The following is a 13,337-nucleotide window of genomic DNA, read 5'->3' on the forward strand; positions in this document are numbered from 1 at the left end:
GAGGCCAGCCTGGTCTACAGAGTGAGTTCCAGGACAGCCAGGGCTATATAGAGAAACCCTGTCTCAAAAAAGCCAAAAAGAGGAAAAAAAAAAAAAAAGAAAAAGAAACAAAAACCCTAGATGTTTTCAGTGGAGCCCAAAGCAGCAAATGAGACAGTCCTTGCTTAGCTGGGCTTGGCGGTAGGAAGGCTTGTAGGAAGCCTTCCTTGTAGGAAGGCTGAGGCAGGGAGATTCCAAGCCTGAGGTCATGCTTGGTAACAAACTGGAATCATTTTCAGGATAAAGGTAATTGCCTGGCATGCGTGAGGCCCATGGCTACATCTCTAGGGATCTTTGATCAGTGAGTACTTCATCCCCCTCCGGTCCTCTCTGTACCACCACTTTCTACATCTGGATGCACAATGTATATACAATGGAGCACATCTGTTTTTGCCTCAGACAATGAGTGGTGTTTAAAACTAATTAAAATGAAGGAAATTAGTTTTATATTTATATCTGCCATTTTCATTGTGGATTTTTGGATAGATCAAAGTATTGTCCCATGTTTCTTCTGTTTGAAGACTCTCCCTTGTCTCTCTGGAAGGGCAGGTCTGCCGGCAAGTGTTGTTTTTGTGTTTATTGGGAGTGTTCATTTCTGTGTGCTAGAAAGGGTTTCTCCTTCAGTTTTGACATTTAGAATTTTATTGTCTTAGTTGGTGTCTTAGTCAGGGTTTCTATTCCTGCACAAACATCATGACCAAGAAGCAAGTTGGGGAGGAAAGGGTTTACTGAGCTTACACTTCCATGTTGCAGTTCATCACTAAAGGAAGTCAGGACTGGAACTCAAGCAGGTCAGGAAGCTGGAGCTGATGCAGAGGCCATGGAGGGATGTTCCTTACTGGCTTGTTTGCCCGGCCTTGATGAGCCTACTTTCTTATAGAACCCAAGACCACCAGCCCAGGGATGGCACCACCCACAAGGGGCCCTCCCCACTTGATCACTAATTGAGAAAATGCCTTACAGCTGGATATCATGGAGGCATTTCCTCAAGGGAGGCTCCTTTCTCTGTGATAACTCCAGCTTGTATTGACACACAAAACCAGCCAGTACAGTTGGGTTGTTACTTCTCTGATAAAATACCATGACCAAAAGCAAGTTGGTGAGGAAAACTGTTCAAGATATACTTCCACATTGCCATGCACCACTGAAGGAAGTCAGGGCAGGAACTCAAGGCAGGAACTGAAGCAGAGGCCATGGAGGAGTGCTTCTGCTTCCTGGCTTGCTGCTCCTCATGGCTTGCTCAGCCTGCTTTTTTTTTTTTTTTTTAAAGTAAAGTTTCTTTTATGAATGTGGGTGCCCTTGCATTTGGAGCATAAATGCTCAGAATTGAGACTTCTTCTTGGTAGAGCTTTCCTTTGATGAGTATGAAGTGTCCTTCCTTATCCTTTTTGATAACTTTTGGTTGAAAGTCAATTTTATTCAATATTAGAATGGCTACTCCAGCTTGTTTCTTGGGACCATTTGCTTAGAAAAATTGTTTTCCTGCCCTTTACTCTGAGGTAGTGTCTATCTTTGACACTGAGGTCAAAGATACATTTCCTGTATGCGGCAAAATGGAGGGTCCTGTTTACGTATCCAGTCTGTTATTCTGTTTTTTTATTGGGGGAATTGAGTCCATTGATGTTAAGAGATATTAAGGAATAGTGATTGATGCTTCCTGTTATTTTCAATGTTATTTTTATGTTTGTGTGGCTATCTTCTTTTGGGTTTGTTGAAAGAAAATTACTTTCTTGCTTTTTCTAGGGTATAGTTTCACTCCTTGTGTTGGCGTTTTCCATTTATTATCCTTTCTAGGGCTGGATTTGTGGAAAGATATTGTGTAAATTTGGTTTTGTCATGGAATATCTTGGTTTCTCCATCTATTGTAATTGAGAGTTTTGCTGGGTATAGTAGTCTGGGCTGGCATTTGTGTTCTCTTAGGGTTTGTATGAGATCTGCCCGGGATCTTCTAGCTTTCATCTAGTCTCTGGTGAGAAGTCTGGTGTAATTCTGATGGGTCTGCCTTTATATATTACTTGAACTTTCCCCCTTACTGCTTTTAATATTCTTTCTTTGTTTAGTGCATTTGGTGTTTTGATTATTATGTGATGGGAGGACTTTCTGTTCTGGTCCAGTCTGTTTGGAGTTCTGTAGGCTTTTTGTATGTTCATGGACATCTCTTTCTTTAGGCTAGGTAAGTTTTCTATAATTTTGTTGAAGATATTTACTGGTCCTTTAAGTTGGGAGTCTTCAATCTCTTTTAAACCTATTATTTTTAGGTTTTCTCTTCTCATTGTATCCTGCATTTCTTTGATGTTTTGGGTTAGGAGCATTTTGCATTTTCTTTGACTGTTGTGTCTATGTTTTCTGTGATATCTTCTGCACCTGAGATTATTTCTTCTATCTTTTGTATTGTATTGCTTGCATCTATGACTCCTGATCTCTTTCCATGGTTTTTTGTCTCCAGGGTTATCTCGCTTTGTGATTTCTTTATCATTTCTATTTCCATGTTTAGATACTGGATGGTTTTGTTCAATTATTCCTTCACTTGTTTGTTTGTGTTTTCCTTCAATTCTTTAAGGATTTTTTGTGTTTCCTCTTTAAAGGGTTCAAGCTGTTTACCTGTGCGCTCCTGTTTTTCTTTAAGGGAGTTATTCATGTCCTTATTAAAGTCCTCTATCATCATGAGATGTGATTTTAAATCAGAGTCTCGCCTATCTGGTGTGTGTGTGGGTATCCAGGCCTTACTGTGGTGGGAGAACTGGGTTCTGATGATGCCAAGTAACCTTGCTTTCTGTTGCTTATGTTCTTGCCCTTGCCTCTTGCCATCTGGTTATCTCTGGTGTTAGCTGGTCTTGCTGTCTCTGACTGTGGCTTGTCCTTCCTGAAAGCGCATGTGCTAGTACTCCTGGGAGACCAGTTCTATCCAGGAGGAATTTTGGTATGGAGATCTGTGGCACAGGTTCAGCTCTGGGGGTGGGGGGTGGGGGGTGGGGGTGGGGTGGGGGGGGAGGGATGGGGGTGGGGTAGGGTGGGGTAGGGTGGGGGTGGGTGGGGGATGTGGGGTGGGGGTGGGGGTGGGGGTGCAGATAGAAACCAGATGGATCCTGCCCCTGGCTGTTGCTTGGTTCTTGTGTCCTGATGGCTCTGGGTGGGTCCCTTTTGGGCCAGGAATTGGAACAGAGGTGGTGGTCTTACCTGTTCTCACAGGCTTGTCCCCACTCCTGGAGGCCAGCTCTCTCCCGGTGGTATTTGGGTCTGGAGTGCTGTGGCTCAGGGTCAGCTAGAGGAATCCATTTCTTTCTTTTATTTTTTTTTATTTTTGAGATTTTTTTAAATTTTTAATTCGATATATTTTTTATGTACATTTTAAATAATTTCCCCTTTTCTAGACCCCCCACTCCCGAAAGTCCCATGAGCTCCCTTCCCTCCCCCTATTTTCCCACCCAACCCTTCCCACTTCCCTGTTCTGGTTTTGCCCTATACTGCTTCACTGAGTCTTTCCAGAACCAGGGGCCACCCCTCCATTCTTCTTGTACCTCATTTGATGTGTGGATTATGTTTTGGGTATTCCAGTTTTCTAGGTTAATATCCACTTATTAGTGAGTGCATACCATGATTCACCTTTTGAGTCTGAATTACCTCACTTAGTATGATGTTCTCCAGCTCCATCCATTTGCCTAAGAATTTCATGAATTCATTGTTTCTAATGGCTGAATAGTACTCCATTGTGTATATATACCACATTTTTTGGATCCACTCTTCTGTTGAGGGATACCTGGGTTCTTTCCAGCTTCTGGCAATTATAAATAGGGCTGCTATGAGCATAGTGGAACATGTATCCTTATTACATACTGAGGAATCTTCTGGGTATATGCCCAGGAGTGGTATAGCAGGATCTTCTGAAAGTGAAGTGCCCAGTTTTCGGAGGAACCGCCAATTTCTAAAGCCACGTCCTGCCTGGATGCTGTTGCTGCTCCCACATGTGCAGAACATTTGCCCGGCATGGAGGTTCGAGGTTGACATATGCAGGAGGTGTACACACTTCTTTGTGCTCCAGTGTGGCCTAGGCTAGAAATCCTGATCTGTTCACTGACCTTGAATTAAAATGGCATATGAATTTAGAAAGAGCTGGGACAGAGGGCAGATCTGAGGAAGCTGGTGCCATTGTTTGACCAAATTGATCCTTATGAAAACATGATGTTTCAAAAGGAAGGGTGGCACAGAATCATGAATGCTAGCAGTTACTAACTCCCTTCCTCTCTCAGATTTTAAAAAATTGATCTTTCCATAGTACCTATATATGTATAAATGGAAAATGGTATCACTTGAGACTGTAGATGTGTTACCTGTAGTGTATATGTGTGTGTGTGTGTGTGTGTCCTGCCAGCTCATATGCTTGCCATAGCACATAAAGAGGTCATAGGATGTCCTGTGGCAGTTGGTTCTCTCTGTCCACCATGTGAGCTCCAGTGTCCCAGGTTCTCAGGCATGACAGCAGGTACCTTCACCATCTGAGCCACCCCATTGGCCTACCCCTCCCTCTGAGAGCTCACACCGAGAGCATTCTTCAATATGGACTAGTGGGAATCCATAAGATGGCCACAGGAAAATTGATTGTACTTCTAACTAAAACAAAGGCAGGGCCATCCCCTTGAGTTGTTTCCATTGCTTCTTATTGTAAACCAAGATCTGCAGCAAGGTCTCTTTTGCTCATTTTTCTCTGTTTTGCACTCATTTCCCCTTTCCCACCTTGATTTTTTTCTTCAGTCTTCAGGACTGTGTATTAAATCTGGAGCCTTGCAATGCTAGATTCCACCACTGAGCAGTGTCTCCAGACCTCTTTCCCTTTAAATTTCAAGGCAGTCTCACAAGGCTGCCCAGGCTACCTTTGAACTTGTGATCCTTTTTCCTTAGCTTCCTTTGTAGCTGATACTGCTGCACATGGGCTATCAGACCTGGATGTGATGTCATTTTTCAAACATACAGTGTTTGAAACTATGGGTTTCTCTGCCAGTTTATAAAGTAGTTATAGACAAAGTCCTTGTCTTGGCCTTTATTTATATATCTCTCAGAGCACATAATCAGTACATCTCCTGGAAGATAAATCATTGTTGCTTAATTTAATGTTGAAAAACAATGTTGTAAGTCCCAGCCATGATTTGTTATTTATGGCCTTACGTGTCAGCATTTAATTATGTGTACCCCCTCTCTATTGCATGGGCCTCAATGTGCCTAGGAAATCAGAGGACAATTTCAGGACTTTCTACTTCCACTGTGGGCTCAGGGGGATCGAATTCAAGGTTTCAGGCTTGTGTGGCAAACTTTTTTTTTTTTTTTTACCAACTTTTTATTGGATCTTTGTTAATTTCACATCATGCACCCTGAGTCCACTCACACCCCCCCACACCAATACACTCTCTCCACCCTTGCAACGTTATTCCCAACACAGAAAATAAATCTCATGGTGGAAGCCGTAGTGCGTTCCAGTGTGTCCCCCAGTATACCCTTTTGTCCATTCTTGCAAATGCTCACTGCAGTGAGTCATTGGTCTGGTATGAGGCCTCTGGCTTCTGCTACTCTATCAATCCTGGAACCTTATTAGGATTCCTCTTGGATAGGGATCTTCTGTTGTTACCCTGTGTCATGGAGAGCCTATAGTTTTGGAGCTGTAGGACAGGGCCCCTTTATGCACTCCAGTGGCTCATCCATATGGGGGGAGGTGTTGGAGAGAGATAATTCAAAGCCCTGGATCTGGGCCTGAGATGATCAGCCCAGTGGCAAGCAATTTTAAGCGGATTTGTTGGCAATATTCACATTAATCTAAGAACTTCAACCCTGAAGATACTGTCCAGTGATGACAAATGCCAGGTCAGTAACTCCTTGGCAGGCCTTTTGTTTGCTGCTATGACTGTCATGAAACTGTTTTCACTATGGCAATAACTATGCTTTTATTTTTCTCTCTCCTTCCTCCTGGATCGTCAGCTATGACAGGGACTCTACCTTCAATGTGTTTGTGGGAAAGGGCCAGCTGATCGCAGGGATGGACCAGGCTCTGGTTGGAATGTGTGTAAACGAGAGGCGTTTTGTGACGATCCCCCCAAACCTTGCCTATGGAAGTGAAGGAGTTTGTAAGTCTTCATTCTGTTATTTATAAACACATTTGCAGGCCCTCCAGCCAATCTGAGTGGAGAATTTGGGATCTTTAATAGGAGAAAAAGAAAGGCCCAACATCCATGGTTAGCATTTCCAGTACAAGTTTATCTCTTAGAGATAGAAGAAAGTGCCAACACAGGAGTATCTATGGAACTCTTGGGAAGAGGAGAGTTCTTCTTTCTCTTTAATTTTATTTGGAAGAAGAATCAGCCTTTTGTAATTGTACATCTGTGATGGGTTTGAATTCTTTTGGCTTCTGTTCTCATGGTTGATAGTCAATTAATTTCTTACTTGTGGGCTGTGAGCAAATGTTTATTTAACCCACTTAGGTACTTGGGTCATTGATAGTAGAACAAAAATCCCACTAAATCCAGCCTGTAAACTAATGATTTCATTGGAGTGACTTACAGGAGCTTGGTTGAGGGGCAAGCAGCTATATCACTAAAAAAGTCCACGGTAGTACGGGTGGTGCCAGATAAAAACTCTGTCTCTGGAGGTCTCCATACAGCTTGGAGGCAGCTCCTTAGGGCACAATTCCTCTGATTAGCCACTGTTTATGCTTTTCCAACTTTGGGGAGAAACCTAGTAAATCTTTGTCAGTTAGCTTCTCCAGTCTGCTGTACCCACTTCCTCCTGTGGGGAGCAGTTCAACAAGGAGAAAATAACTATTCAACAGCTGCTTTCTAGGGAACCTCGGAGTCACCAGAAGATGGCAGTCTCTCAGTGTGAACGCACTTTAATTTCCAGCTGGTGTGATCCCTCCGAATTCAGTTCTTCATTTTGACGTACTCTTGGTGGACATTTGGAATTCTGAAGACCAGGTTCAGATTCAGACGTATTTCAAGCCCCCCAGTTGCCCTCGGACTATCCAAGTGTCTGATTTTGTGAGGTACCACTACAATGGAACGTTCCTGGATGGGACACTGTTCGATTCCAGGTAAGTGCCACTGTTGGTGTTAGTGTGTGAAATGCCCTTGGTTCCTTCTGTCATGTCTTCTTTCTGTGCTCATTAGGAAACCAGAAAATGTATTCTACCAAACTACACTTAGTACCAAATCCCTCCTCATATAATTTTGGTTAGTGTTTGATACCCTGTGGTGCTAGGGTCAGACTGTAACACCTTAGAAGACATTAAAACTTTCATTTAAATGATTAAACCATAGTTGGAGATCTGCACTTAAGTGAAGGCCCAGGTTGCCATGGAAGCTCACGGGTGTTTGAATCATTTACATGATTTGTCTATGGAAAGGGACAGGGAGAACTATAGAGAGGCCTGAGGCTAGGATAAAAACTAGGGAGCCCTCTGAGATTTTCTATAATGTCAGAGTGCTCAGTGAGCAGGAGAGCGGCTGACTGCTGGTATCCATAGAAACTTCTCACTTCTTCCTAACGTGAAGGGAGCAAAAATGGGATCTGTGCCTGTTTCTACAGATGACTGTGGGCTTTGTGTTTACCTGAGAGTTGGGAAACAAAATTCCTAAGGGGTGAGTTAGGAACAGTGTGGAACTTGCTCACTACCTCTTTGATGTGTTTCAGCCATAATCGCATGAAAACCTATGACACATACGTGGGGATTGGATGGCTGATTCCTGGAATGGACAAAGGGCTGCTGGGCATGTGTGTTGGGGAGAAGCGGATCATCACCATCCCCCCTTTTCTGGCCTATGGGGAGGAGGGAGATGGTAAGTCCTTCTCTTCCTCAGAGCTTCACTCCTTCATCCTTGTATGTTTATTTTCATTGATGAGTATGCGTGTGTGCCTGCCTCTCTGTACATGTACATGAGTGCATTGTGCATAGAGGCCAGGAGAAGGGTTCAGATCTCCTGGAGCTGGAGAGACAGGCTGTTGAGAGCTGCTGTATGTGGGTACTGGGAACCCACGCTGAGTCTTCAGCCAGAGCAGCTCGTGCCCTTAACTCCTGGGCCAGCTCTGAGGCACCTTTCTAGCCTCATTGTCCTTTGTAGTGATCAGTTCATTTGTGTCCATTGAAATATACCATGCCTTTTGCTCTAGGCCAACACTACAACTATGGTAGCCACTGGCTATTACATGTGGTTGTTTACAGTGAGGCAAAAATGAATTAATATTAAAATTTAATTCTGGTCACAGCCTCACATTTCTGGTATGCGAGAGCCACACCTTGCTAAGGGCCCTGAACTACTCCACAGATACCTTTTGTTTCCGTAGTTACAGAGAGGTTTGTTGGACAGTGCTAGGTGGGATGATCTTCTGTCTAGAACTTGCATTTGCTCATGGACATCGGTATCATGGGAAGTGATGATGTTTCCCTCCATGTCTTGCCATCTGCAGCCCTGGGCACCAACTTCTCTCAGTTTCTTATCTGTAAGCAAGATTTGATCTAGACAGTTTATGAACGTCAAAGTAAAGGTTTAGCCAACTGATGTCTAAATTAACATATTTCCCAGCTTTCTCCCTTTGTTTGCTGTGTGTGTGTGTGTTCTACTTGGACAAACTCAAGGCATACCATTGGCTGTGACTATTGTGGAGTTTATCAACTCCTGCCTGCCATGGTTCCTGCCTGACTTCATGGTTCATGAAACCCCAGGTTCGATCCCCAGCACACAGGTGGGGGGGGGGAGGTAGGGGGTGGCTGTGGGGTGGGGTGGGGTGAGAACTTCTAATTTCAGTACCTGGGAGATGAGAGCAGGAAGTTCAGGATTTCAAGGTCATCTTCAGCTATACAGTAAGTTAGAACCTAGCCAGAACACATAAGACCTTGTCTCGAAAGCAAAAATAATTAGTGTCCTTTGAAGAGAAGTAGAGTGTTGACTGATAAATAAGGTTTATTAGTTATTCATATTAAGTTTCATTCATTCAGTTGTACTGATGGTTAGACACAACAGAGACCTTTAGGTATTTAAGTAGTAGGTTTACATGGAGTAAAGAATAGAAATGAGAGCAGGGTGTGGTGGCATACACCTGTGATAGCAGTTGGCAGACTGAGTCATAGGATCGTGAGTTCAAGGCTAGCCTGGTAAAAAAGAACCTATTTTAAAGAATCAGGGTAAAAAAGAATAAAAATGAAAACATGGTGCTATTGAGGAAGCTGAATGGTATACTACTTAACAATAACCAATGTAATATCTCCCATACTGTTTTCTGCCTTTGTGGTCTGTAGGGCAGAGGAGAGGGGAGGCTGAGGGGATGAGCCTTTCCATGTTTTATATTTTCATGCTTGAGGCTGGCAAATAGCTCTTATGGTTGTACTTTTCTGTTGCTGGAGTAGGACACTATGCCCAGAAGCAATTGACAGAAGGAAGGGTTTATTTAGGCTTACAGATCCAGGGAATAAGAGTCCGTTGTGGCAATAAGCAGCAGGCATGGCACCGTGGGGGAGGTGAAAGCTTACCTCTTCAAATGCATTTACAAAAACCACAGAGACAGCTAGAAGGTGTGAGGCCTTTAACCTCAAAGTTGGCCCCCAGGGACAGACTACTGTAGCAAAGTAAGGCTCTACCACCTAAACCTCCTGAACAGTATTACAACGTGGGAGGTTGTGTTCAAATGTCTCAGACTATGGGTGGGGGGAGGCTTTCTCATTCAAACCTCTATAATGGGCTATTTTTATTTGTTGGTGCTTGTGATCAAACTTAGGGCCTTGTGCATGCAAACTGTGCTATCCTACTGACTACAAACTCAGTCCTGCATATTGTTTCTTCAAAGAGTCTGGCAATGGAGTACCCTACTAAAGAGAAATACTTTGAATATCACCACATATGTGTCTTACTTCTTGTCTCTGGAAGATATAAAATATTCTTTTTTTAATCTTCTATCCCATGGATTTATTTATTCACTTTATACTCTGATTGCAGTCCCCCTTTCTCCCAGTCCCCACCCCCCCACACAAATGGCCCTTTTCCCATCTCCCCTGCCTTCCTTCACCTCTGAGTCACTACAAGAGGTGCCACTACCTGACACCTCAAGTCACTACAGAACTAGGTACACCCTCTCCTACTGAGGCCACACAAGACAGACCAGTTAGGAGAGGAGGATCCAGAGGCAGGCAGTAGAGTCAGGGTCAGCCCCGACTCCAGTTGCTGGGGGACCTGCATGAAGATCAAACTGCACATTTGCTACCTATGTGCAGGGGTGGTGGGTGGATACATCCAGCCCTTGTATGATTTTTCGTTGGTGGTTCAGTCTCAGTCAAGGGTCCAAGTTGGTTGACTCTGTTAGTCTTTATGTGGAGTCCCTATCTCTTTGGGTCCCTCAGTCCTTTCCCCAGACATAAATTATTCTTATTGATGTTCACATTGTCTCATTCTTGGCCAATGGGGGAGCATTCACTCCAGCTCTTAAATCTTGCTTTGTAGCCAAAGCTGGCTTTGAACTGCCTGTCCTCCTAACTCAGCTTCCCAAGTGCTGGCAAAATATTTTGGATATCATCTAAATAACAAAATTAGTGCGTATGAGTTTAAAATAACAATTTAAAAATACTGCGTATTTATGTAATACTTCACTATGTACAGCTATCAAACTATATACTTTAGATGTTTGAATTATGTGGTATATAAATTATATCTTAGGAAAGCTGCAAAAATATTCAGTGAGTATATGTTAATGATAGGAAAATTTCAACTCTGCAGTTGATTTTGAGACTTTCTTTTTGGTACTGGGAGAGTAGTAGATCACTCACTGTGGACCTGCAGGATTGAGTCTGCTCTTTAACAGTATGTGGGAAGTAAACAAAATGAAAAAAACTTCCTTTTTTATTATTTTTTTATTTTTGGGGGGTTTGGTTTTTTTGAGACAGGGTTTCTCTGTATAGTTCTGGCTGTCCTGGAACTCACTCTATAGACCAGGCTGGCCTTGAACTCAGAAATCTGCCTACTTCTGGGATTACAGGCATGCGCCACCACCACCCGGCAGAAACTTCCTTTCTAAGAACATTTTTTTTTTTTTTACCATGAAAATAGGAGTTTATTAAAACCAAAACAGATTGTTTTTTTTTAAATATTTTTATTTTCTATATTCTTTGTTTACATTCCAAATGATTTCCCCTTTACCAGATTCCCCCCTCCCCATATGTCCCATAAACCTTCTTCTCCCCACCCATTCTCCAATCACCTCCCTCCTTTTTCTCTGTCCTTATATTCCCCTCTAACGCTAGATAAATCCTTTCCAGGATCAGGACCCTCTCCATACTTCTTCATGGGAGTCATTTGTTATGCGATTTGTGCCTTGGGTATTCAGAGCTTCTGGATTAATATCCACTTATCAGAAATTGCATTCCATGTGTATTATTTTGTGACTGGGTTACCTCACTTAGGATGATATTTTCCAGATCAAACCATTTGCCTAAAAATTTTGTGAATTCATTGTTTCTAATTGCTGAGTAGTATTCCATTGTGTAAATATACCACATTTTCTGTATCCATTCCTCCTTTGAGGGACATCTGGGTTCTTTCCAGCTTCTGGCTAGTATAAATAAGGCTGTTATGAACATAATGGAGCATGTGTCTTTATTGCATGCCGGGGAATCCTTTGGGTATATGCCCAGGAGAGGTATAGCAGGGTCCTCCGGAAGTGTCATGTCCAGTTTTCTGAGGAACCGCCAGACTGATTTCCAAAGTGGTTGTACCATCTTACAGCCCCACCAGCAGTGGAGGAGTGTTCCTCTTTCTCCACATCCTTGCCAACACCTCCTGTCGCCTGAGTTTTTGACCTTAGCCATTCTGACTGGTGTAAGGTGAAATCTCAGGGTTGTTTTGATTTGCATTTCCCTAATGACTAAAGATGTTGAGCACTTCTTAAGGTGCCTCTTGGCCATCCGAATTTCTTCAGGTAAAAATTCTTTGTTTAGATCTGTACCCCATTTTTTAATAGGGTTATTTGGTTCCCTGGGGTCTAACTTCTTGAGTTCTTTGTATATATTGGATATTATCCCTCTATCAGATGTAGGGTTGGTGAATATCCTTTCCCAATTTGTTGGTTGCCATTTTGTCCTTTTAACAGTGTCCTTTGCCTTATAGAAACTTTGTAATTTTATGAGGTCCCATTTGTCAATTTTTGATCTTAGAGCATAAGCTATTGGTGTTCTGTTCAGGAACTTTTCCCTGTGGCTATGTCCTCAAGGGTCTTCCCCCTAAGTACATTTCTTATGCAACATATGTTCATGTTTTTTCCTTCTCCAGCTCCTCTCCATCTTCTTACTCACCCAGCTTCATGTTCTTTCTCTCTCAACAGAGAAATCAAAACAAACTAAACAAAAGAAGGAAAACCAATTACACACACACACACACACACACACACACACACAAATATCAAACCAAAACAAGTAGCGAACAAAAAACCTGTAGTGTATTTTGTGTGGGCCCGCTACTCCTGGGAATTGAGTGTGCCCTGGAGTGTGGTTGATATTACCACCAACAGTGAGTTTGAGAAAACTGGTTTCCCCTTTCTTAGTAGGACCAATTGCAAATAGCTTCTTGATTAGAGGTGGGACTTGCATTCACTTCCCCTAATCAGTGCTAGGATTCTGTCTGGTTTGAACTGTGCAGGTCTTGCTCACGTTGTCATGGTCTATGAGTTCATTTGTGCCTCAGTCTAGAAGATGCAAAAGAAACTCCCTTTTATTTTCTTTAACCAAAAGCACTAAATTTGAAAAGTTTGTTTTTTTACCCCTTGAATCTTCGCACACCTAGAGGGAATGTTTCAATTCCAGGGGGAATGGCTATACAACATATATAACTAATTGTTGTCGTGCAGTGGTGGCACACGCCTTTAATATCAACACTCTTGAGGCAGAGGCAGGCAGATCTCTGATGCCAGCCTGGTCTACAAAGTGAGTTCTGGACGGCTAAGGCCAGAGAAACCCTGTCTCAAATACTCAGAAGAAAAAAAAATTGTCATTCTGTATTGTTTAGAGAGTAATGAAAAAATTAAAAGTGATGAAAAAAATAGAAGTGTATGTGTTTAGTACAGATAAAAATTTTAATTTATTTAATTTAATTTAATTTAATTTTATTTTTGGGCTGGCTGGACTTGAACTCATGTAGCTGAGGGGGACCTTGAATTCTCATCACCTTATACCTCCCTAGTGCTAGGATTACACTTGTATGCCACCATGTCTGATTTTACAAATGAAACTTTTTGTCTTCAATATTTTTGCTCTGAGATTGGTTAAATCCATAGATGCTGAA

General features: G+C 42.6%; 1 protein-coding gene across 1 annotated transcript in view; it reads left to right on the forward strand.

Annotated features, from left to right (window-relative positions):
* The window catches only part of Fkbp9 (FKBP prolyl isomerase 9), a 54,445-nt gene that overhangs the window by 18,634 nt on the left and 22,474 nt on the right, over window positions 1-13,337 (forward strand). Inside the window, exons 2-4 of the mRNA XM_052173794.1 lie at window positions 6,004-6,149; window positions 6,922-7,111; window positions 7,711-7,856. Coding sequence (XP_052029754.1) covers window positions 6,004-6,149; window positions 6,922-7,111; window positions 7,711-7,856 — 482 coding nt within the window. The remainder of the gene's footprint in view (window positions 1-6,003; window positions 6,150-6,921; window positions 7,112-7,710; window positions 7,857-13,337) is intronic.

This window comes from Apodemus sylvaticus, chromosome 2 (genome assembly GCF_947179515.1).
Source record: "Apodemus sylvaticus chromosome 2, mApoSyl1.1, whole genome shotgun sequence".
NCBI classification, from domain to species: Eukaryota; Metazoa; Chordata; class Mammalia; order Rodentia; family Muridae; genus Apodemus; species Apodemus sylvaticus.